Here is a 26468-nt window from a genome sequence, read left to right as displayed (position 1 = left end):
AAAAAGATGGTTATACCAAACACAACCTGAAAACAAGTTCTATTTTACATGCAAAGCCAGTGAATAAATAAATACTAGTTCTGTGGCTACCTCTGTTTTCTACTTCAGAATAACAGTCATCCCTTGAGCTCAGCTTTTGGTCATCACAACAGGAAGGAGGCAGATGGGAAATGTAACTCAGCTAAGATCGCTGCTGAGGGCCCCAGGCAGTGCTATTTCCACAGGTAATACTTCTTACCTCCTGGCCCAGAAGAAAGTCTAGGAAGTGGAGGAAGGATATGCTTGATAAAAGGCATTTACTGTGACTTCTGTGAATATATGACCAACAAGCAAACCTAGTTGCACAAATAGGAGACACACTGGCCAGGCGACCAGCAGCCCTGGGTTCTAATCCCAGATACACCTGGTGTCTCAGTTCTGACAAGTCACTTCATTTCCGGGGCCACAGCTTCTCACCTGTCAAAAGACAGGTTGGTTAAGATGACCACTTAGAACTTTTCTGCTTTTAAAAATTCTTAACAATGGGCTAGGTGTGGTGGCTCACACCTGTAATCCCAGCACTTTGGGAGGCTGAGGCAGGTGAATCACCTGAGGTCGGGAGTTTGAGACCAGCCTGACCAACATGGAGAAACCCTGTCTCTACTAAAAATACAAAAATTAGCCGGGTGTGGTGGCGCATGCCTGTAATCCCAGCTCCTCGGGAGGCTGAGGCAGGAGAATCCTGTGAACCTGGGAGGCGGAGGTTGCAGTGAGCTGAGATCCTGCCATTGCACTCGAGCCTGGGCAACAACAGTGAAACTCTGTCTCAAAAAAAACAAAAATTCTAACAATGTATTCAAATTATATCCTAAGCAATATATCAATGTAACAAAATTACATTTGTACCCCCATAAATTTATACAAATTTAAAAAACAAATTATATCCTAAAAAGATCATTGTTTTCTCTGTAGAACACTTAGCACCACCATATTTGCTGTCTCTTCTCAAGGCAGAACACTTGCTATACATATGAGCTGCAGCCGTTTTCCACTCAACTCTTTAACTTGCTCCTTTAAGGGGCCTTGTTTCAGGCATTTTTGGATCCCTGGAACCAGTACAAGGAGGGCTTCCCACAAGGAATATTTACCATCATGGCTTCATATTTATTTTAATTCTTCAGGTTAAAAATAGGAAATAAAGTAGCTCATCTCCCCAGTTTCAGAGTTTCAAACATAACAAATCAAAGAACTCTGTCAACTCCAAGAACCACTCAAGTATTTTAACATGTCACTGTGAAGGGACTAAAATATGAGCTTATGAATAGCCTTTGGAAATCCAAGTTGTTTTTAAGGAAAGTAGCCACTGGTATTAACCTACAGTCACTACACTGTGGTGACCCCAGAATTTAGAAACAGGGTATCATCTGGGAGAAATGTAGCAAACAGCACCTTCAGCTCAGCCTAACTAACGGGCTAAGTGATCTGGAGAAAGAAGTTTCAGGGCAGCTGGGCACATTTGGGAACTACCCAAGTTCAAACAAGGCAAATGTAATATACAGCACCAGGGAGCGGGGCGTGGCTGAATCTTCGTGACTGACTGGAATGCAGAGTGGAAGCCTGAGACTTTTATGTCCAGTCTGGGGAAAAGTATACACAGGATCTAGAAAAGCAGAGATGCAGGAAGAAAGAATCTACCAGTGTCCTCAGCACTGTCCTGAGTGAAGGGTGTCTTTACAAGCAGATGCACATATGGGGATAGGATAATCAAAGCCAGAAATGAACAAGCTGCCCCGGGGGAAAGCAAGCAAACGGGAAAGGCAGAGGGCAGTGTTAGAGGCACAGGCAAAGAGCAGATGACCGCCTCACACACACTACAGTGACTAAAATAAAAGAATATGTACCATTAAGTGTTGGTGAGGGTGTGGAGAAATGTGAACCTTAATACATGACTTCATCCTGAATATCTCACATTACTGGTGGGAATGGAAAATGATGTAGCTACTTTGGAAAACAATATGGCGGTTCCTCAAAAGCTTAAAGTTACTACACAATCCAGCAATTCTGCTCCTAGATATAAACCCAAGAGAAATGAAAACATATGTCCATACAACAATCAGTACATGAATGTTCATAGCAGCATAATTTATAATAGCCAAAAGGTACAAACAACCCAAATGTCCATCAACTGACAAATGGATAAATAAAATATATTATAGGTATATTTATAATCCCAGCACTTTTGGAGGCCAAGGCGGGCAGATCACTTGAGGTCAGGAGTTCGAGGCCAGTCTAGCCAACATGGTGAAACCCTGTCTCTACCAAAAATATAAAAAATTAACCAGGCCTGGTGGTACGTGCCTGTAATCCCAGCTACTCAGGAGGCTGAGGAAGGAGAATGGCCTGAACCTGGGAGGCAGAGGTTGCTGTGAGCCGAGATCACACCTCTGCACTCTAGCCTGGGCAACAGAGTGAAACTCCATCTCAAAAAAAAAATAAAAATAAAAATGAAATATGTTATATTCATACAACAGAATATTATCTAGCCACTTAAAGGAATGAAGTACATATGCTACAACCTCAGTGTGAGCCTTAAAAACATGCTAAGTGGGCCGAGTGCGGTGGCTCACGCCTATAATCCCAGCGCTTTGGGAGGCCTAGGCAGGCGAATCACATGAGTTCAGGAGTTCAAGACCAGCCTGGCCAACATGGTGAAACCCCGTCTCTACTAAAATTATAAAAATTAGCCGGGCGTGGTGGCAGGCACCTGTAATCCCAGCTACTTGGAGGGCTGGGGCAGAAGATCGTGCCACTGCATTCTGGCCTGGGAGATGACAGAGTAAGACTCCATCTGGGAGAGAGAAGGAGAGACAGAGAGAGAGAGACACACACAGACAGAGAGAGAGAGAAAGAGAAAGACAGAGAGAGAGAGGGAGAGACAGAGAGAGAGAGACACACACACAGAGAGAGAGAGAAAGAGAAAGAAAGAAAGAGAGAGAGAGAAAGAAGGGAGGGAGGGAAGGAGGGAGGGAGGGAGGGAGGGAGGGAGGGAGGGAGGGAAGGAAGGAAGGAAGGAAGGAAGGAAGGAAGGAAGGAAGGAAGGAAGGAAGGAAGGAAGGAAGGAAGGAAGGAAGGAAACGAACCAGGCACAGAGGGCTATATATTGTATGATTCAATTTATATGAAATATCTAGAGTAGGCAAGTCCACAGAGATGAAATAGATTAGTGGCTGCCTAGGGCTGGGGAGCTTGAGGGGAAGATGGGGAAGGAGTGGACAGTGTAACATGGAATGAAGGAAACAGATCTAACATGTTTCAGGCTGGGAATATCTATGGCTCTTCCTACATTGGCCTGGCACATTGAGCTCTCAGGGGAGAAAGTGGGGGCTGCACAGGTCACCCATCCTTCCTTCTCCAGTACAGGTTTTAGTGGACCCTACTCCCTAGGAAACAAAAACTTTCCTTTCTCCTCCCTCCCTAATCACCCATGTGGCTTCCCAGGGTGCCTAAATCTGAATCTTCCTCAAACACAGAAGTTACACCTTGACTTAGCAGTTTGGGTCGGCAGGCTTTACTTTTTTGCCCACTTTTTTTCCCTTTGCATTCTACATTCTAAAATGGACCCTTTTTTTTTTTTTTTTTTTTTTTTGAGACGGAGTGTCACTCTGTCGCCAGGGCTGCAGTGCAGTGGTGCAATCTCGGCTCACTGCAACCTCCGCGTCCTGGATTCAAGCAACTCTCCTGCCTCAGCCTCCCGAGTAGCTGGGACTACAGGCACGCGCCACCACACCAAGCTAATTTTTGTATGTTTAGTAGAGATGGGTTTTCACCACATTAGTCAGGATAGTCTGGATCTCTTGGCCTTCTGATCCGCCCACCTCAGCCTCCCAAACGGCTGGGATTATAGGCGTGAGCCACCACATCCAGCCCTCTAAAATGGATTTTTAATCCCCCAGGTATCAAATCCCATGAGTGTGTACCTGCTTAAACGACATGGTTAATAACAAGAATGACCTGCAAAATAAATAGCCCTTATGTTTTAAGATGGGGAAATGCTCCAAGAGAAGACAGAATGATGCCTTATTCAACCAGCACAGTCGAGCTTTCTCTGAGCCAAAGTTCTCCTGGGAAAGAAGTTTCCCTAAAGAAAAGAAGCAGGACAAAGTCTGGCCCAGCATCCCTTGCAGTCTCCAAACTTAAACACAGGCCACATTCTGAAACCAAGGCAAAAACTGGAAATAACTGACAAGGGAGCTGCCCTTGAGCTCCTAACCCACATACCAAAGGCCCACGCGACTCTGGCAGAACGCTGGGTAGGAGGCACTTACACACTCCCATCTGGGCTGTTACAAGCATGCAGTTCTTTCTCCTCTTCCAGTCACAGTCTCAGGCACTTCCACGGCCAACAAACAAAGAGGGGGTGAGGACTCCAGCAGGAGCCCAGTGTGCATCCCCACAAGGGGACCTTTCAACCCCCGCCCGCAAGCGCTGCCTGAGGATGAAGTCAGCCTCTCTTCTGTAGGCCACGAAACAAGCTGACTTTGTGGCCAGGTGGCCAGCCCCCTTGCGAGGCGCTGAAGCTGGAAAAGGATTGGTTTCACCCACGGGGATCTCATTCCCTATGCAGGACACCCAGCCAAACCATTTGTAAATATGTACATTCAGGGGACAGGCATAGAAACATTTACAAGAGCCTCTGTGAGGGACATCAGGGTTGCCCTTTCCTCTCTTCCTCCCTCTCTCTGTTCGCTGACCATAAGTCACCCTGTGCCCACTACCACCACCACCTCTAGGCTCACCTCCCAAAATATCTCCCTCTGCTTCCATGATGATAGCCTCCTGCTCCAAAATCTCTAATGGCTTCCCACTTACCACAGACCATGTTTAAACACTTCACCTTGGCACTACAATTCCTGCAAGATATGGCCATTTCACCTCCCCTCTCCTCTTGGCCCTTCTCTACGTGCCTCTCCCTCCTCTCTAGTCACACAGCCTCGTAGCTAACAACACATTCAGACCAGGTTCAAATCCCAACCCCACCATTTAATAGCTGGAGACCTTGGGTGTGGTACTTAAATGGCTGGATATTTCAGTTTCCTCATCCGTAGGGCAGGGGTAATGCTAGTACCTACTGTTCAGGTGAGTACAGTGCTGACGAAGTAAGAAAATACAGGTAAAGTGTTCAGAATAAAACCTGACACATGGTATCACTCAATAATTAGCTATTAAAATACTTATTATTTTACCCCTACAAGTCACTTATTTCCCGAAGCCTTTCCTAGCAACACCAGTGAACATCCTCTGTTTCTCAAATGTTCCGTAACCATCAGAAAGCATAAATACTGACTGGAATTGCTAGGAACTGTTTCATGGGGCAGGTTACTTGGATGGTAATCAGGTGTTAATATTATCATTATGAAATTCATGTCCTAAAACACATACCAATGGCTCCCAAATTATCTCTCCCTCTAATGTCTCAATAAATTCACTACTGAGGGATACCACCTATTTGTATAGTAACAGATTTTGTTTTTTTGGATGCAGGGCTTAATTCTATTAAAGAATAGAAATTTATTAAGGGCAGGGATCACACTACATCCAGTGCACACCAGAGTTCCCACCATAGTACTACAGTGGATCATTAAGCCACTTTAATGGATTCAGAAAATCAACCTTGTTGAATTTACAAAGAGAATACTGTATTACTTAAAAAAAAAAAAAACAAAAGTAGTACATGGAAGATTAAGTGGACGCTCAGAATAAGAGTTAAAACCTGCCCTTTCAGATAGAAAAATTAGCCAGCATGGCGGCTCACACCTGTAGTCCCAACTACTCAGAAGGCTGAGGCAGCAGGATCAATTGAGCCTGGGAGGTCAAGGCTGCAGAGAGCCACGATTGTGTCGCTGCACTCTAGCTTGGGCAACAGAGCGAGACTCTTACTAATTTCTGCCTTGTTTTAGACCTTTGAAGACTTCATAACTTCTCTTCTGAATTATAAGCTCCATTTCTCACAAGTTTGAACACCCCACGGCTCGCATTACAGTGTCTTACTGAGGACTGAACCAATGTTTCAAGCAGAGGGGAACCCAAATTCCACTGTAGTATCCACTATATCCAAGACCATACAACCATAATTATAAAGGCACTATGCAACAGAAAGCTTCAGAGGGCCTATTTTAATGAATAAGAATATACAAAGTCCTGTTAAGAAAATGGTTGTTTTGAAATATTTGAGTGTATTTAAAATAGCCCTAGTTTCAAGGCCAGGCATGGTGGCTCACACATGTAATCCCAGCACTTTTGGAGGCTGAGGCGGGCAGATCACTTGAGATCAGGACCAGCCCAGCCAACATGGTGAAACTCCATCTCTACTAAAGAAGGATACAAAAATTTAGCCAGGTGTGGTGGCACGTGCCTGTAATCCCAACTACTCAGGAGGCTGAGGTGGGAGAATTGCTTGAACTCGGGAGGTGGAGGCTGCAGTGAGCTGAGCTGAGATCGCGCCATTGCACTCCAGCCTGGGCAACAGAGCAAGACTCCATCCACCCCCCAACAGAAAAATAAATAAATAAATAAATAAATAAAATAGCCCTAGTTTCAGCACAGGTTGGGGCGAACATTTGCTCAGGTGTTGCCCTAGGCAATGTCATCCCTATTATGGGCAGCTCCATCAGAGCCTGCTCCAGACTTCCCTCCGCCTCCTCACCTGTTCAGCTGGGAAGATGCAGTGCGGAGTGGTCAGTGTGCAAGGGGAAATGGCATTTGGAAAGCAAGGCTTTCCTCTCCCTCTATCTCTAGAATAAGAGCTGCCCCAAGGGAACATGCCTGCTGCTCTCTCTTCCTGGCAAACTGCGCCCCTGCAAAGAAGTCTGTCCTTCCCGGGCACTGATGGTGCCCTGCTGGGTAAGTCTGAGTCATTTGGGGGTTCAGTAAAAGCCTGCTTCCCTGCAGATATGAGCCACAGAGTCTCACATCAGTTTTATGAGGAATAAAGGTGACGTCTGGCAACCTGCTGACATCTTAGTCTTCGTTGTCAATTTGCTTAGAACCCAGCAGGCAAAGAATGGTGTTATTTCTTGGGCTCTCTCAAAATTCCCACCACATTCCCCTGTGATCTAAGAGGACTACTATGGGGGAAAAAAGGAAATTCAAGAAAAAGAGGTCCCGCATGTATCTCTATCAGCATCACACACCAGGCCTACTTCTGACCAAAGAATGGCTGAAAATCCACCCCTCACCCACGAAGACACCACTCACCCTACAAGCAACCTGTCTAGAAAGGTGGAAAATGCCCCATTTCCCATTCCCCATTATTTGTGAGAATATCTAAGCTTTATCATACTTCTCATATAGGCCAAATTAAGTGTTTCAGCTGCTATGTGAAATCCTGGCAGCTGGCCAGGCACAGTGGCTCACGCCTGTAATCCCAGCACTTTGAGAGGCCAAGGTGGGTAGATCACCTGAGGTCAGGAGTTCAAGACCAGCCTGGCCAACGTGGTGAAACCTTGTCTCTAATAAAGCTACAAAAACTAGCTGGCTGTGGTGGCAGGCACCTGTATTCCCAGCTAATAGGGAGGCTGAGGCAGAAGAATAGCTTGAACCTGGGAGGTGGAGGTTGCAGTGAGCCAAGATCAGGCCATTGCACTCCAGCCTGGGTGACAAGAACAAAACTCTGTCTTAAAAAAAAAGAAGAAAAAAATCCTGGCAGCCATCCTATAACAAAGGAAAAGGATAGAAGTGTACAATAAAAGATGGTATATTTCATCAGGAACAGCTTTAAACAAGGCTAAGATAAAATACATAATTGTCTGACAAACAGACGATTGTGATGGACAATGACGTGTCCATGATGCGTCCAATGATTGATGGACAATGATGGACAATGGGGACTCAGGGGTTGTAGGGCTGGATGATGAGAGGCTGCCTGGTGGGTACAACGTGTGTTGCTCCCGGGATGCAGGCACCAAAGGCCCTGACTTCACCACAAGGTAATGTATCAATGTAGCAAAATTGCACTTGTACCCCATGAATCTACACAAATGTTTTAAAATTTAAAAATTAAAAGAAGAATTCTCCACCAAAAGCATCAGATAGCATCTACACTACTACTAAAGATCAAGCTGTTGATTGGTTTTCCTGTTTAGCCAGAAGGCACTGGAAAACATAGAGCAGGCTTCAGGAAGGTTCAAGGAAACCAGGTATACCCCAAAACACAGGGGGGTACATGGGCCCCATCCTCTAAATCATGTGTTTCCCACACACCCTCATCAAACATCGGAAATAGGACGAGCTGAACACAGACAAACTTACGTGCTCTTTCATCTTGTGAGCCACAGTTGTTGACATCATGATGCAGCAGAGGACGACGACCAGAATGAAGTAGAGGGCGTACATGAAGCGGGTGCTCAGGGACTGCCGAATCCTGGGGCAGCAATCACAGCAGAGAGAGCAGCCTGCAGACCCACAGCAGCAGGCCAGCTAGAAAAGGAACAGAAAGCATCTGCTTAGAGCATGATTCTGCGATAGAATAAGAAATATGGCCAGGCACTGTGGTTCACATCTGGAGCCCCTGCTACTCGGGGGGCTGGAGGATCACTTAAGACTAGGATCGCTTGAGACCAGAGTTCAAGTTTAGCCTGGGCAATATAGCAAGAACCTGTCTCTAAATATATATATATATTTTTATATATATATAAATATGTGTATATATATTTTTATATATATATAAATATGTGTATATATATTTTATATATGTGTATATATTTATATATAAACATGTGTATATATAGAGACAAGCTATATCTAATGTATATTTTATATACACATACATACACACACACACACACACATATATATATTTTTAAACAAGGCCCAGTGCAGTGGTTCACACCTTTAATCCCAGAGCTTTGGGAGATCAAGGTGAAAAGATCGCTTGAACCCAGGAGTTTGAGATCAGCCTGGGCAACACAGCAAGACCCCATCTCTTACAAAAATTTTTTTCTTTAATTAGCCAGGCATGGTGGCACAAACCTGCAGTCCCAGCTACTTGGGAGGCTGTCTCCAAGAAAAACATGACCAGGAAAAAAGAAAAAAATCATATTAGGTTGGTGCAAAAGCAATAGTGGTTTTTGCCATTACTATATATATATATGCGTGCGTGTGTGTGTGTGTGTGTGTGTGTGTATCTCTATATATATATGAAATTTGGTCTGATGCAAGAGCGTCTAAAACTTCTGGAATTTCCTGAGTGATAGAGGTTAACAGGAGAGAATTTCGTTACTGATGCTCTTTTCAATCATACCAGAGCTTGTACTAATGAGGCAACTCTTCCTGGGCCCTTCGATAGCTTCAGGATGGAACGCTGGCTATATTAGTGGAAACAACCAAGTGGTTTAGAGGGTTGGAACTTTCATGAGCACACACCTGGGCGGGGACTGGAGACTGAGCTAATTACCAATAGCCCACGATTTAAATCAGTCACATGTACATAATAGTGCCTCCATAAAAACCCTCATCAACGGGATTCAGAGCTTCCAGTTTGATGAACACATCCATGTGCCGGGAGGGTGGTGTACCCCAACTCCACGGGAACGATGCTCTGGTGCTTGGGACCCTTCCAGACAGCGCCCTGTGTACCTTTTCATCTGGCTGTTCATTTGTATCCTTTATAATAAACTGGTAATCACCAGTAAAGAGTTTTCCTGAGTTATGTGAGCCATTCTAGCCAATTATTGAACCTAAAGAGGGCGTGAACCCCTGATTTACAGCTGGTCAGTCAGAAGTACGGGAGACTTAGATTCGCAATTGGCATCTGAAATGGGAAAAGTCTTGTGGAACCGAGCCCTTAACCTGTGGGGTCTGTGCGAACTCTAGGTAGCTAGCATCAGAACTGAATTAACTTGTGGCACGCCCAGTTGGTGTCCTGTACTGCGTCACACCACTTTACCAATGTATTCACACAGGCCTTCTGCAGGTTGACCTTCCAAGCTACAAGATGACCATTCTTCCCAGGTACCTTGACCATACAGCATGCAGGAACAGTTCGGTGTGTGAACAAAGCTTTCATCGGAATTGTTCTGGTGCTATCTTTAATGACAACCATCAACGGTTTGGGAGATGCCCAATTATTACACAGAAAAGGCACAGTTCATCTGAAGTATTATAATCATGACCCTTAGACAAAAAGATTTCTAGAATCAGCTAAGAGCAAGAGAAGAAGCCAAGAACTAGTAAACAAAGTGGGAAGAACATGAAAAACAAAAAGTTGGGCCCAAGAAAGTGAGGGAGAAGAAAAGGAAAAATCAGTTAGGCAGACAGCTAAGGTTAGTCCTCAGAGATACAGCCTAAAAATCAGCTATACGTACAAATAGAGCTGCCTGGGGAAAAACTAAACTGCAGCTGCACTGATAAGAAAGCAGGGCCCAGCATAGAAGCCTTTTGTTCTTTGCGTGATTAGCAGGCTCCCAGGGAGAAGTTTCTTCCCCTTCTCCAGCATATACACAGTGGGCTCCGTGGGAACTTGCACAGGGAGCGGGGAGGTGGTGGGGGGAGGCTTACCTAAAACACAGTTATACAAATGAGGTGTTGCACTTTGTGTTTACCCAAGACAGGCGGCGTCTGCACAGATAAGGAGAGTTACACAGACAGCTTCTCAGATAAGCGAAGTTACACAAACAGCTACACAGATGAGGGGAGTTTCTCACAAAAGCTTTCGGATTCAACTGTAAAAACAGCGACCCACTCAGGTCCTCCTTTCCGCTGCACAGAGCTTTCTTCATTCACTCCAACTTCACCCTTGTGTTCACATTAATCCTTACTTTTCTTGGCCGTGAGACAACGGGCTTGGATAACACCTCAGACAACATGAGCATCAACCCTAGACAGTTTCAAAAAGGGACTTGTCAAAATCCATGAGCCTAAGGATGAATGTACAAGCACCTAGGGTACTGGGATGGGAAAGGCTATGCCTGCCGTCATCCACCCTTGCAGGAAATAATGAGTATGTAACTTGAAGCTCAAAAGAAATGGGTGCCTTTTACACTGCATTTCTACCAGAGCTTCATGCCCCAAATTGTAAGCTTTTTAGGTTCATTAGTAGGATGTGGGCCCAGAGGAATACAGAGCTCCTGCTACACCACTAACAGCATACACATCTTTTATCTGGAGAACGTGAATATTGATTAAACTATAGGGCAACAGAGGATGGTGATTAAAAGCTCAGGCTCAAAGCTTGGCTGGGTTTGTGGTCTGGCTTTGCCACCTACTAGCTGTGGACTACAAGCAAGTTATTTACCCTTTAAAAACTCAAGACTCAGCCGGGCACAGTGGCTCATGCCTGTAATTCCAGCACTTTGGGAGGCTGAGGCTGGCGGATCTGAGGTCAGGAGAACAAGACCATCCTGGCCAACGTGGTGAAATCCCGTCTTTACTAAAAACAGAAAACAAAAAACAACAACAACAAAAAATCAGCTGGGCGTGGTGGCCAGCACCTGTAGTCCCAGCTACTCGGGAGGCTGACGCAGGGGAATTGCTTGAACCAGGGAGGTGGAGATTGCAGTGAGCTGAGATCGCTCCACTGCCGCCCAGCCTGGCGACAGAGCGAGACTCCATCTCAAAAAAAAAAAAAAAAAAAAAAAAAAAACCAAAAAAACCCTTCAAGACTTCTCGTTTATAAAGTGGGGGTGGCAGAAGTACTACATAGTCTCTTGGATAACCTAATCAGACACACCTGGCGCCAGAAAGGAGTCCCTGTTAAGCAAACAGGGAATGCTACAAGAAATTACCATAAACTGCAAATTACAATAAAATTTGTATGTATTAACACTATATTCTATATAAACCTAAAGCCCAACAATTCAATCTCTTGATAATGATTTGGAAGGAAGTTTGAGACTCTGCAAAGCTTCAAAACAAGCACCAATTAGAATGCTACACCATAAACATCATTTACAATGAGCTAAGATCACAGGCATATGGGTAAGACAACATAGCAATGGCGTGACAGATCTTGAAATTACAGGCATTTCCCTAGTTATCTCATCTACTTCATGAGACTGTCATTGTTTGAGTTCATTGTCATTCTGTACTATTTCATCGCTACAAATTTTTCCTAACCAACTCTCTCCATCTTACATCCAATTTTCTAAGCCAGCTTCCTCCAGATTCTTCTTGACTCACAAAACGAAGCCACTGCTTTGTAAAAGAAGACATTCTACTCGGGCTGAGATAAGAGAATACATAAGTGGTATCCTAACATTACTGCATGTGTGGGTGTTTTATGGGCCACTTTCCTTTACAATTCCTTCATTGATGTTCTCAATCTCTGATTTTACTGACCTCTTTCCAATCACATGCCCCAATTTTAAACACACACAGATACAACTGTCCCCTCCCACTGCTTTAGCTGGCTTTTCTCTGGGGCCTGCCTCCTGAACCCTTTCCTAACTGCCTCCTTCACTGATTGCTCTTTTTTTTTTTTTTTTTTAACTGTAAAATACTGTTTCACTGTATTACACACGCTGGCCTCAAACTCCTGGGCTCAAGTGATGCTCCTGCCTCAGCCTTAGCTGGGACTATAAGCACAGGACACCACGATACCATGCCTGGCTGGTTGCTAACTCTCTGTTACCATGTGGTCTTAGATAACATCTCACTGTATTTCAAGTTCAAATGTGATCAACAAAATACTTATTCTATTTGGGAAAATAAGTATTTTGGAAACAGTTAATGCCTCCCACAATAAAACATTCCCACAGCTGAATCAACATTTAAACTATTATTTCCACAGAGGGAAAAAACAAACAGATACAAACATCACTGTGAGCCTAATTGGAACTGATCATCTAAAGGCAGACAAATAGCAAAAGGGATGCGACTGTGGAAAATGTAAAAAGAAAGTCATATTGGTTTAACCCCATTCTATCATTAAAGTCATGTATCATTGTATGGATCTGATTTTCCAAATTTCATTTTCACTCTTACTCTATACAGTGCTATAGTATTACCAATTTACATATGTACATATATTTTTATGTGTCTATATATATGTGTACCTATACATACACATTCCGAATATTAGAATGGACTAGCCTTTTTCTACTAGCCCAAAAGTGATTTATCAAAGTAAACTATGCTAATAATTAAGGGTTCAAGCACATTATCCTTAAGCTACACATTGATATATACACCAGGTGGAAATTCAAAACAGCATCCGTAAAAGAAATATTTATGTTAGCATCTAGGGAAATCTCACAGTCCTGCTGACTGACCACTTGTTTCTGGAAGAGCATACCTTTGAATAAAATGGGTTCACATCCATCCCCTGCCACCTACAGGGTTAAGACACTGAGCACGTCACTCACTTTCAAAACGGAAAAAATCAGTTCCTGGCTGGAACTACTGGTGCTTTCACAAGCTTGGAGAGAAATGCCAGGGTTTCGTTACCCCTGGTTCCAAGAGGGCATACAGCTTTTACTGAAAAAGTCACAGCATATAAAACAAATAAATATAGAATATACAACGCCAAGAGGGAACGCTAATGTAAACCATGGACTTTAGGTGGTAGTGACGTGTCAAGGTAGGTTCATCAATTCTAACAAATGTACCACTCTGGTGGGAAGCGCAGATAATGGGGGAGGCCATGCGAGCGGGGAGGGGATATATATGGGAATTCTCTGTATCTTCCTCTTAATTGTGCTGTGAACCTAAAACTGCTCTAAAAAAAAATCTAAGCCTCGTTTTTAAAAATATAAATAAACAAATGAACAAAACAGTGCCTGCCCCCCAATGGCTCAGTAAATGGATGTTGGCTGAATAACGTATGGTAAAGTCACACTCCTCACACACAGTGGGTGGCAATCCCCTCCATGGGACCAAGTTCGTGATTGCATGCTATACTCAATTTCCCATGCAAGCACTGAATCATAGAGAATACTAAGGGCGTTAATTTGTAGATACTGCAAACTCTCCTCCTCCACAGGAAGTAACATTCACACACGCAAAAGGAGTCCAACAATATCTTTGGAGGGCAATGCTTGCAATCCTTCCAGAAACTCCTCTCACAGATATATTTCCAAAAAGACACAGATTTAGGTATGAGACTGTTCATAGCAAACACTGGAAACAGCCTTATTTTCCAGCTACCCAGGGACTAGTTAAATGAATTACGACCTATACAATGAAATATTTTTTAAAACAACACGTCAGGTGTGTTAGGCTAAATTGTGTCCCCCAAAATTCCTATGTTGAAGTACCAACCCCTAGTACCTCAGAAAGTGATTGTATTTCCATAGGGCCTTTAAAAAGGTAATTAAGTTCGGCCAGGTGCAGTGGCTCACGCCTGTAATCCCAACTCCCAAGGCGAGTGGATTGCTTGAGGCCAGGAGTTCGAGGCCAGCCTGGCCAACATGGTGACACCCCATCTCTACTAAAAATATAAAAATTAGCCAGGCATGGTGGCGCATACCTGCAGTCCCAGCTTCTGAGGAGGCTGAGGCACGAGAATCGCTTGAACCCGGGAGGCGGAGGTTGCAGTGAGCAGAGATCGTGCCACTGCACTCCAGCCTGGGTGACAGAGCCAGACTCTGTCTCAACAAAAAAGGTACTTAAAAGGCAAATACGACCACTGGGGTGGTCCTTAATCCAACAGGACGGCTTCTAAGAAGAGAAGGACACACACACAGGGACGGCACAGCAACACGGTGGCCATCTACAAGCCAAGGAGAGAGGCCTCAGAAGAAAGCAACCCTGCACACACGTTGCTCTTGGACGTCTGGCCTCCACAAGTGAGAAGCTGAATTTCTGTTGGGTAAGTCACCCAGTCAGTGTTACTTTGTTATGGTGGCCCCAGCCAACTAACACAGGCAGTATGCCCTACTATTTCATATCTATGTACATACACATATGTGTAAATATAAGACCACTAACACCGACTACCTCAGGAACAGGCCTAGGGGAGGGACAGGGGACATCCATTATACTTATTGTTCTGCTCTCCTGGTTGGGTTTTTACCATGTGCATGCATTACTCTTATAGTTAAAAAATGAAGAAAACTACTACTTGAGAAAAGTAAACTGTGTGTGGTGGCTCATGCCTGTAATCCCAAAACTCTGGGAGGCACCCAGCACTGGGTGGGTGGATCACTTGAGCTCAGGATTTCGAACCCAGCTGGGGCAACATGGTGAAACCCCATCTCTACAAAAAATACGAAAATCAGCCAGGCGTGGTGGTGCATGCCAGTGGTCCCAGCTACTTGGGAGGCTGAGGCAGGAGGATTGCCTCCCGAGTAGCTGGGACCACAGGTCGAGGCTGCAGTGAGCAGAGATTGCACCATTGCCCTCTGGTCTAGGCCACAGAGATCCTGTCTCAAAAAAGAAATAAAATAAAATAAAAGCAACTAAGCTGAACGATAGTGATATAAAAGCATTTGCAAATGTGGTATTGCTGTAGGTCGGGCTTTTCCTTTCTGAAGAAGCTTCCCCTCCCCCAAACATACTGCAAAGGAAAATCTTTCGAAGAGCCTGGCACACCCTCCCTCCAACCGCAGGAATGGCAAAGGCTTTTCTAAATAGGAGGTGCTTTGTCCTTGCCGGGGCAAAGAATCAAAATGAAAGGATAAGCTGGCTCTTGCTTATCTTACCTGAAGCTGGGCCTCCCACTTACTGTTATTTTTCTTTGCCAGCCCAAGGACCAGCCCCGCAACACACACACATACTACAAAAAATAAATACGGCTTCCTCTCTGTCCTCCGCACCGGCCTTGGGCACAGATGGTCCTTCCAAGGATTGATCTAGGTGTGTGAGGAAATGCTCACAGAAACATGAGCTAGGGCTGGTAGTAACTTCCAAGTACTTCTTCTGTTAAATTAAAAAGCACAATACCTTCATTACCTAGAATTTCCAGTTGGCAACAAGAAGGCCAAACATATTCCAAAATTGGCATGCACATACACACAACACATGCACCTTAATCATAAAAGGGTCTCTGTCTCCCTCTCTCAAGTCTTATTGTCACAGTTCCAAAGGCCTGACTATCAGGTTCTTAAACCACAGCAACCAAGAGGACAAACTGCTGGGGAGAACCAGAGAAGCTGGACTCAACTCTAGCGAAGTGACCTGCCCTTCTGGGTCTTAGTTGTCATCACCTGTAAGTGGAAGGAACCCAGGTAGACGATGGGTGGTAGATCAACAGGTGTCACCCCACATCCAACGGATGGGCAGCAGCTGCCTGAAACTCTGTGCTGAGGAGGATTCCTAAGGCCGAAAGTTTCATCAGGGAAAGTGCAGTGATCACTTCGTACCATCTGCCACAGGCATGGAAAGATAGCATGGTGGCATCACACCACACTCCTGTCAACCCTGCAAGAGGTAACTGGATATCCTTAGCATCCGTAACTTCTTAGATGTTGAAAAACAAACTGCAATGGGCAAGCACGATGAGTCAACCCCACAGCAAGGAGAGAAAACCAACCAAAAGGAGAAGCCAGAACTAAAAAGTGGAGCAGCGGTAAGCTCTTTAAGCACCCCACAAGTGAGACAAAATGGCAAATATAAGAAGCCACGTTTGCTTGTTCTGCTTGCCTGCAGAATTTTACAAAATCCCTTATCAGCAGAATCCCACAAAGCCCCTGACTCTGACTGAGTGCAGCCCTCCAGAAGAACGCCCTGAAGATGACCAGCAGCACACAGCACGGGTTCCCAAGTCTCTTGCCTGGATCAGATACGTTCAATGCCCCTAGGCCTTGCCTCTTTCTGTACATATCTGACAGGATTAATGACTATGCCTCTATCATCTATAACCACATGTACTCTTGCACCCAAACCTTGATGAGATCTTGGTCTAATCTAACTCGAGCACATCTGTCGTAACATCTGAGCACTGGAAGAGCTGCCATCACTTGTCTATAAACTGCGGGCTGAAACTCTGGCTTGGAGCAGTCTAACAGAAACTCTCTGAAAGACTATCGGTTGCAATCTTCAGCAAGACTTCTGAATAAACTAGGTTGGTTTGAAAGCCTGATTTTTCTTTAGCTGACACACCAGTAATGTAAGCATCACTCTATTGCTGCATGGTCTATGTTCTGCATGGTACCAGCTCACACACGGCAGTGTGACCACATATTCATGACAATGGCCCAGGCAGGACATATGTTCTGTTACCTTCATTCCACTTAGGAATGAAAGAAGTATACTAAGCAAATAAGTGCTTAGGACACTTCTGTCACAAGAATGATCCCAAAGGTGGGTCACATTTTTTAGCTTCAGTGCTTGAGTTTTGGGGAGCATGAGCTACTTGGCCACGTGGAAACCAACTGTTCTGAAGGACTTGCTCCTCAATGGGGCTGGACAGCCAAGTTGGCTTTCGTGTGTCTAAACTAAGTCCAAACCGTAAAAGAAAGTGTGACACCACCCTTCATTCAGTCCCTTTTCCTATTTCTGGAAATACAGGAGACCTAGCAAAGCTAAGGAAAGACATTAAGAGTTTTCTGTGAGCTACAAAAATTATAATACTGCTCCTTAATAAACAGCAGTGGGATGGGGCACAGTGGGGAAGTTCCTCAAATATTGAAGCTGACCAAGCTGTTAGAGCTCAGGTGTTCCTGGGCATGCTGGGAGGTTGTAGTACCAAGGAAATAGAAGAAATGCATTAAAAACATAAAACTGGGTTCAGAGTTTTTCATTCAAGTAAACAACACTGCATCTTTTAACTAGAGTTCCACATCTTTCAGTAATGCATAACACTACCCATGCCATGTAGGGTCTCCTTCCCTTCCTTCTCTTTTGAAGCTTTAGGGTTACCTTTGAGTCAACTGTGATGTGCAGAAGAAATGAACAATTCTGTACTTTGAAGAGCAACATTCATTGAAATTCTGGACCCAACAACCAACATTGTGCAGCTTCATCTTCCCATCTCAAGCTCAGAAATAGCTTCCACTGAACTTAGACCTTTCTTCCCACTGCAAGAGGGCAGTGGTAGGGTGGGGGGTGGGGGTGGGGAGGTGTTGGTAAACCCTCCCTCTTGGCACCACAGTGCCAGGTACTGTCCTTTATTGATAGCTATGCAATGGCATGGTGCAACTTAAAAGCTAGGAGAACAAGCACAAAAATTCCTCTGCTCAATGAAGGAGTGTTTTACTGAACAAACAGTGTAACTGCAGGTAGTTCCTAATTCACAAATGGTTGTATTCTAGAAAACTCAACACATACACGTGGTTTATCTGGGGCTTACAGTGGCTTTCCCCCATACAAAAGAATACATGGCAACCTATGAAAGCTTACTGAATCAGCCAGGTGCGGTAGCTCACGCCTGTAATCCCAGCATTTGGGAGGCCGAGGCAGGTAGATCACTCAAGGTCAGGAGTTTGAGACCAGCCTGGACAACATGGTGAAACCCTGTCTCTACTAAAAATACAAAAAATTAGCCAGATGTGGTGGTGGATGCTTGTAATCCCAGCTACTCAGGAAGCTGAGGCAGGAGAATCGCTTGAACCTGGGAGGCGGAGGTTGCAGTGAGCTGAGATCGCGCCACTGTACTCCAGCCTGGGCGACAGGGCAAGACTCCATCTCAAAAAAAAAAAAAGAAAGAAAGAAAGTTTACTGAATCCATAATAATATTAGCTAGCAACAGTTAACACTTATTAATCTCTTACTGTCTGCAAGGCACAACAATTATTATGTGTTACAATCATCCCTATTTTACAGAGATGAGACCAGGGCTCAGAAAGGGTAAACGGCAGCTTAAGATCACAGAATCGGCAAGTACTAGACTTAATTTAAATCTGGTAGGCTCTTTGCCATTCTTCTCCACTTACTGCTGGCATAAGCGCGTGAACAAGACAGGTAACACTGGCCTGAAACTGGCTTCAAACCTCGGTTTCCTACAGGAGGGAGACAGGCTACATTGGAAAAAGGAAACAATTTTTCTTCCCTGCCCCTGTGTGTACAGTAACCATTCAGCAAGTATATGAAGAGGTCACTTCCCTTTCTGTGCCCTTCCTGTCTCCCATGCAGACTCTGGCCTCAGTGAACATGGACGGCTTCTTCTAGTGTCTTGCCCCAAGCAGCTCAACCACCCCAATCACCAAGCTCCCTGCCTCACCAAACCCTACCCCATATTAAAAGCCCTATTCCTAATTCTATGGAAATAGCCAAGCCATCCATTCAGTCAGCTAATATTTACTATACTCTACACGTGCTATGTGCTTTGTCAATTCCTGGGAATGCCGCAGTAAACAAGAGACCTTGATTCTACACTCTCTAAGCAAGAAAACAAAGATATACATAAGATGACCATCTACATGACATCTATTACACATCTATTACATGTGGTTTATGAGAAGAAACCTAGATGTCCAATAAAAAGATTAAGATTTAAGATCAGTTAAATTATGGAAGGTTCATATTATAGAATATAATACACCCACTGAAATGATTATATAGGTTATACAGAAAAATTTATGGCCACGGAAAGACATCCACACTGTATAAACTAAAAATAGTTAATGTAATAGTGTAGCGTATGAAACGATTTTGGGTAAAAATATAACAAGACGTAGATCAGCACTAACAACAAGAAAACACAAACTAGAAGGATATACCAATACATCAACAGAGGTAAACAGAGTTGTAGAATTATGAGTGATTATGCTCTTCTGTATTTTCTGAACTTTCTGCAACAAGCATACACCTTATAATTAGAAAAACATTACAGGTTTCTATTTTGGAAGAAAGCAAAACATTCCTGTTCTACCTCATAGGTGGTAAGCCCTCAAATATTTGTTAAATGCATCAGCCAATGAGTAAATCAAACCCTACTTCAGCTATGTCATTGGAAGAAAACAGCCAGAGTGAACTATCACCATAATTGAGACAAAAAAAAAAAAAAAAAAAAAAAAGAAAAACCTACTGTACTATACCCTTAAAAATATGGCTCAAAAACCAGTGGCTCATGCCTGTAATCCCAGCACTTTGGGAGGCCGAGGTGGGCGGATCACTTGAGGCCATGAGTTGGAGACCAGACAGACCAACATGGTGAAACCCTGTCTCTACTAAAAATACAAAATTGGCCGGGCAAAGTGGCACACATCTGTAATCCCAGCTACCTGGGGGGCTGAGGCAGGAGAACTGCTTAAATCCATGAGGGAGAGGTTGCAGTGAGCCAAGATCATGCCACTCCACTCCAGCCTGGGCAACTGCTTAAACCCATGAGGGAGAGAATTGCTTAAACCCATGAGGGAAAGAATTGCTTAAACCCATGAGGGAGAGGTTGCAGTGAGCCAAGATCATGCCACTCCACTCCAGCCTGGGCAACAAGAGCAAAAACTCCATCTCAAAAAAATAGTTAAGATGGTAAATTTTATGTATGTGTTTTTTACCCTGCAAGAAAAAAAAAAACGTCCTTAAGCCTTGTAAAACTTTTTAGAGTTTCACTGATGTAAATAAACCAACACTTGGTAGAATTTGAAACAATTAAAAATAAAATGAAAAAAACAGCTATCGATATGGCTTGGATTTGTGTCCACACCCAAAGCTCATGTTGAACTGTAATCCCTAATGTTGGAGGTGGGGCCTGGTGGGAGGTGACTGGATCATGGGGGAAGACTTCTGATGAATGGTTTACCACCATCCACTTGGTATTGTTCTCACAACAGGGAGTGTGTTCTCATGAGATCTAGTCGTCTAAAAGTGTGTGACATCTCCCTACTCTCTCTCTCTCTCTCTCTCTTGCTTCTGCTCCTGCCATGTAAGACACCTGGCTCCTCCTTGGCCTTCTGCCATGATTGGAAGCTTCCTGAGGCCTCCCCCAAAGCAGAACCTGCTATGCTTCCTGTACGGCTTGCAAAATGGTGAGCCATTTAAACCTCTTTTCTTTATAAATGACCCAGTCTCAGGTATTTCTTTATAGCAATTCAAGAACAGATTAATACGGCTACCTAAAAGTTCAAGAAGTTAGAGAAACAGAAAGCTGTATATCTGCCTAGCCTAGAAATATGCTCTTATAGTTCCTTTATCTGGGTTTCTTAAATTTTATTTTGAGTTCATTGAATCCTCTAAAGCGCCAAGGCTTTCATCGTCATGCCCATAACTGTGGCAGCAGGATTGTAGGGACTGTGAGAGAAGAGTTTCTGGCAAGTGGTTTCTCAAGCGAGTTTCAACATACTAGAGTTGTGTTATTTTCCACGTTGAACATTTCCGTGAAACGAACAATCAAGGGTCAACTTAGTATCTCCAGCCATCAGAACCAAGTCTGAAATGGGCAAGAACAGGCTCTGAACACATACAAAGCCAGCAACCAGCTTTGGGGTTACAATGGAGTCTGAGATAAAGATGTTCCCCTTTTTTGGAGTCTCCTTCTCAGGAGGTTAGGGTTACTTTCAGCACCAGAAGAATGTTTATCAAGTCCTCTGTTCTCAGACAGCAGTGGGATTATTTGAATCGTTACCTTACCTTAAAATCGTTACCTCTACCTTAAAATAAAAAATATCATATCACACTTAATACATTTTAGCAGGTTGGTGAGATCTATAAGGTTTGAGGTTGAAGGGTAATCAACATCCCTTCTGACAGCTCAACAGAAAACAAACGTTCCTGAGGGGCAGATCCTTCAGAGCAAGGTTTCTATGACTCAACACTATTAACTAGGGGCCAGAAAATTCTTTCTCTTGGGGGGCTGTCCTGTACACTGGATGCTAATGTTCAGCAGCGTCCCTCCCTGCCTCTACCCACTAGATGCCAGTTGCTCAACTCTCCCTCTCCCCTGCAAGGCGTGATGATCAGAAACGTCTCCAGACAATGGCTCCCCAGTTAAGAGCACTGAGTTAGGGGTGAAGAGCAAGGGACATCTCCACAGTCAGACTGTCGGGGTTCACCACCTTCAGTCTGAACACAGGAGAGCATGCTGGCAACTTATGTGTGTGAGAACACTTGCTGGAAAGCTAAAGCCGTCTTTACACCTTCATTTCCACTGAGGAAAAATCAAGAGCTGTTGGAACATTCATTGGCATCCACTGAAGCAACAAATACCTGTGGCAGAACAGGGCTGAAAAAGGTGTAAGTAAGTTCTAGAAGAAAAAGGTATAAGAAAATGTAACCTTGAAACTCAAAACGGAGAAGTGTAGGAGAATGGGAGAAAACAAAAGTACTTACTGGGTTTTAAATATTTTTTTAAAATTAGTTTTAGGGCTGGGCACAGTGGCTCCCGCCTGTAATCCCAGCACTTTGGGAGGCCGAGGTGTGTCGATCACTTGAGTCCAGAAGTTTGAGACGAGCCTGGGTAACACAGAGAGACACTGTCTCTACAAAAAAATACAAAAGTTAGCCAGGCATGGTGACACAAGCCTGTAGTCCTGGCTACTTGGAAGGCTGAGGTAGGAGGATGAATTGAGCCCAGAAGGTCGAGGTTACACAGAGCTGAGATTGCATCACTGCACTTCAGCCAGGGCAACAGAGTGAGACTCTGTCTCTAAAAACACAAATAAAATAAAATACAGTAAAAACTAGTTTTATTTAATTTATAAAGTAAGTTTGATTTTTACTTTTTAATTCTTAATTTTTAATTTTAATATTTATTTTGATATTTTTATTTTACAAAGTTTTACTTTTAAAATAAGTTTATTTAAAAGTTTTATTTTTAATTTATAAAATAAAGTCAGTTTTAAATAGTCTCAGCAAAAAAGAAGGTGGGCAGAAACCTTGCTTGTTCTACTTTCTAAATAGTAGCTTATCAACCGGCAGTCAGTGAAACACTAAACCCAAAATTTGCCTCATTGTGTCATGGAGATTATGCTGCAAGGGAGAAACCTGCCAAGCCCTTTCCAAGAGGTGCTATGTGCCAGCCCAATCCCCAAACGCTGCCAAGCCACGGAGTGCTTTCTAGGCTGGTGATGGGCCCCGGTGCCAGCTAGATGCCCGTATGCTCTGGGATGGAAACAGAAAGGAGCTCATTTCACTGCTCTCAGAGAGTTGGAGTGCAGAGGACCTTAGAACTCAAGTGCCCCAGAAGCTTCAAGGGTTTAGCGGCGAGTGCACTTCTTTCCCCACCAAACGAAATTCTTTGCACAATATGTAACACATGCAGATGCATTATAATACCACACAGGTAGTTATATATTCATACAGTATTTATTAAATGCTTACTAGTGACTGGGTACCGGTTCTAGGAGTTGGCAGTATAGTCTCTGCTCTCAGGAAGCTCATATTTTAGTGGATTTTTTTTTTTCTTTTTTTTGGAGACGGAGTCTCGCTGTGTCCCCCAGGCTGGAGTGCAGTGGCGCGACCTCGGCTCACTGCAAGCTCCGCCTCCTGGGTTCACGCTATTCTCCTGCCTCAGCCTCCTGAGTAGCTGGGACTACAGGCGCCCACCACTTCGCCCGGCTAGTTTTTTGTATTTTTAGTAGAGACGGGGTTTCACCGTGGTCTCGATCTCCTGACCTTGTGATCCGCCCTCCTCGGCCTCCCAAAGTGCTGGGATTACAGGCATGAGCCACCGCGCCCGGCTAGTGGATTTTTTTAAATCAAACTCGGCATCCAGAAAATTCAACCTAAACCGGCTACGTTCCAAAACCTGCACTGATCTAGTCCAGTCCTTGTATTTTCCTGATGTAAAAACTGAGGCCCAGAAAGGTTAGGTGATTTGGCTCAAGGACAAATCTAGTGACAAGCATCAGTGGTGCATCAAAAAACAAATCAGTGCAAACAACTCAGCAGTCTGGAAGAGGAAGGAGCTAGTAACTCATCCTCTGGATTCCACACTTCTGTATCTACTGTGCAATATACTAACAGACCCTTGAGACAAGTAAATGAAGTCATCGTTAGTAGCTTTAAAAAACACTCTACTCCATCTCAAAAACAAACAAACAAACAAACAAAAAAATGCTCTGCTGATCCTAGTAAGAAGGCAGTTAGGTCTCTCAAAGTCTAATACATTTTGAAAAGTATCCATCATGACAGTTAAAATGAAAAGCCGGCACATGTTGCATTAACCCTGGGGTGGCCATAAAACTGGTGCTCTTCGCTGGACACAGTGGCTCACGCCTGTAATCCCAGCACTTTGGGAGGTGAAGGTGGGCAGATCCTGACCAATATGGAGAAACCCCATCTCTACTAAAAATACAAAATTAGCCGGGCATGATGGCAAATGCCCGTAATCCCATCTACTCGAGAGGCTGAGGCAGGAGAATCGCTTGAACCCGGGAGGCAGAGGTTGCAGTGAGCCGAGATCACCCCATTGCACTCTAGCCTGGGTAACAAGAGTGAAACTCCATCTCAAAAAAAGAAAATATATATATATACACATACACATATATATATGTATATATAATATATTAGCTGGGCATGGTGGCACGTGCCTGTAATCCCAGCTACTTGGGAGGCTGAGGCAGGAGAATCACTTGAACCAGGGAGTCAGAGGTTGCAATGAGCCGAGATCACGCCACTGCACTCCAGTCTGGTTACAGAGCAAGACTCCGTCAAAAAAAAAAAAAAAAAAAAAAAAAAAAAAAAAGTCTGGTGCTCTTGAACAGCTACAGGCTGTGCTATGGTAATGCCCACCCCGATCTACCTCCCTTCCCCCACTTCTGGAAGCAGCCGACTAAATCACCCCACACGCAGATTCAACCACTGGCTGCTCTCCCCACAAACCACATCACAGAAAGGGCTCACTACTCAAAAGAACACCTCTGACTCACTGCACTGCCCAGTAACAAGATATTTCTCTTTCAAGGTGGTTAGTTTAGCAACAAGGGCTCTGTACAAGGAAAAACTTGCACACTTCACCTACCCTAGATCCCATAAAATCTTGTTCTTTAGGATTCACAGTGTTCAATACATGATGATTATTTCAAGCCTTTCTAACATTTTTCACATAAATACATAAATCAGAAAATGAAATGTCAGACAACAGGCCTCTGGTTTGGAAAACCACAGCTGTACCGGGATAGTACCAGTGCTCAGAGGCAGAATCGGGGAAGGGGAAGGGGAAAGGGAGGCAGAGGCCCACACTAACCTCTCAGGACACGCATCCCTCCTACAGGGTCACCCTCACTCCTCTAACCCACCCTGTGTTCTGGATGCCTGGTGGTGACATGAAAGTTCTGGTTTACCAGCTTTTTTCTTGGAGTAGCAGCTGCACTGTTTTCGACAGCTGAGAAAACACTTTTTCTCACAGTTAGCTTTAGCCTTCATCATCCCTCCGACTTCAGGAAACCTTCTTCCCAGCTCTGCCCTCTTTTCATCCTTGAAATTCATCTTCTTCTTCCACTTATAGCTTGAAGTGGAAGGAATGAATAGGTGTGTGCCTTTCCCCCAAACAAATAGCCACTGCTCATTGCCTTTTCAAGTAAGCACTGCCAGACGCCCAGTGGGTTTTATCAGCACCCCTCCACCCACTTCTGAAACAGTTCCTCATTCCAAGGCAAGCTGGCACAAAGCCCTAGACAGCCTTTGTGAGGATGCCTGCATTCAAGTACCAGCTGCCTCGATGGCACCACCTGGCAGAGAACTGTCGTGCAATTACCCCCTCACCCCCAGCTTGAGAAACTCCTATTTATGTTCTTAAAATACATTTACAAGAGGAACCAGGGCCAAATGAAGGTGCTTATCATACTTATTTCTTCTATCATCAACAGAAATGAAAATAACCTTACATCACCACCCACCAACCTTTACCTTTTTGTTTTTTCATTCAGAGTATTGGCTGCACAACCCAATATGGGAGTACAGAGATAGAAGCAAGTCACAGACCAGGCGCGGTGGCTCACGCCTGTAATCCCAGCACTTTGGAGGCCAAGGCCGGTGGATCACCTGAGGTCAGAATTTAAGACCAGCCCGGCCAACATGGCCAAACTCTGTCTATACTAAAATCACAAAAAAACTAGCTCGGTATGGTGGCATGTGCCTGTAATCCCAGCTACTCGGGAGGGCAAGGCAGGAGAATTGCTTGAACTCGAGAGGCGGAGGTTGCAGTAAGCCCAGATACCGTCACTACACTTCAGCCTGGGCGACAGGGCGCAACTGTCTCAAAAAAAAAAAAAAAGAGAGAGAGAGATAGAAACAAGTAACTTGTTCATGTTGTCAGTGGTGTTCCCTCTACTTTTTAAAATTACAAGGCAGAAGTCTTCTATCAGCCCTAGATTGTGAAGACTAGCACCCCGGCATCAAAATCAAACACAATGGACCTCAATGTCAGGCTGACTGAAAGAATTGTTATTGGGCTGCAAAGTAAACAGGCCGAAGCGGGAGGCTGTTCAGGAAACAGATCTTAATTACTGTTATTTGTTCAGTCAAACCTAGCATTTATTTCTCCAGTCAGCTGGGTGGAGTGGATGTTGGACTGGGCAAAGAAGGCTCCTTTGAAGATTCTGGATCTTTCTCACCCCTCCTTCCTTCCCCTGCAAGGAAATCCAAGGCCTCAACACTCAGGGAGCCCCAAGTGGAGAGCCAGTTCGGGGCCAGGACACACCTGGCTGATGGTGCCTCTGAGGTGGGAGTCTCTGCTC

The 26468-nt window shown here is 44.4% G+C and overlaps 1 protein-coding gene across 1 annotated transcript in view; it reads right to left on the bottom strand.

Moving 5' to 3' along the window:
- SERINC5 (serine incorporator 5) overlaps nt 1–26468 on the bottom strand; it is a 121727-nt gene that overhangs the window by 60779 nt on the left and 34480 nt on the right. Inside the window, exon 2 of the mRNA XM_050795684.1 lies at nt 8287–8454. Within this exon, the coding sequence (XP_050651641.1) occupies nt 8287–8454 (168 nt within the window). The remainder of the gene's footprint in view (nt 1–8286; nt 8455–26468) is intronic.

This window comes from Macaca thibetana, chromosome 6 (assembly GCF_024542745.1).
Source record: "Macaca thibetana thibetana isolate TM-01 chromosome 6, ASM2454274v1, whole genome shotgun sequence".
Classification (NCBI taxonomy): domain Eukaryota; kingdom Metazoa; phylum Chordata; class Mammalia; order Primates; family Cercopithecidae; genus Macaca; species Macaca thibetana.
Note: the sequence above shows the minus strand (reverse complement) of the source record. Positions and strands in the feature narration are given on the sequence as shown.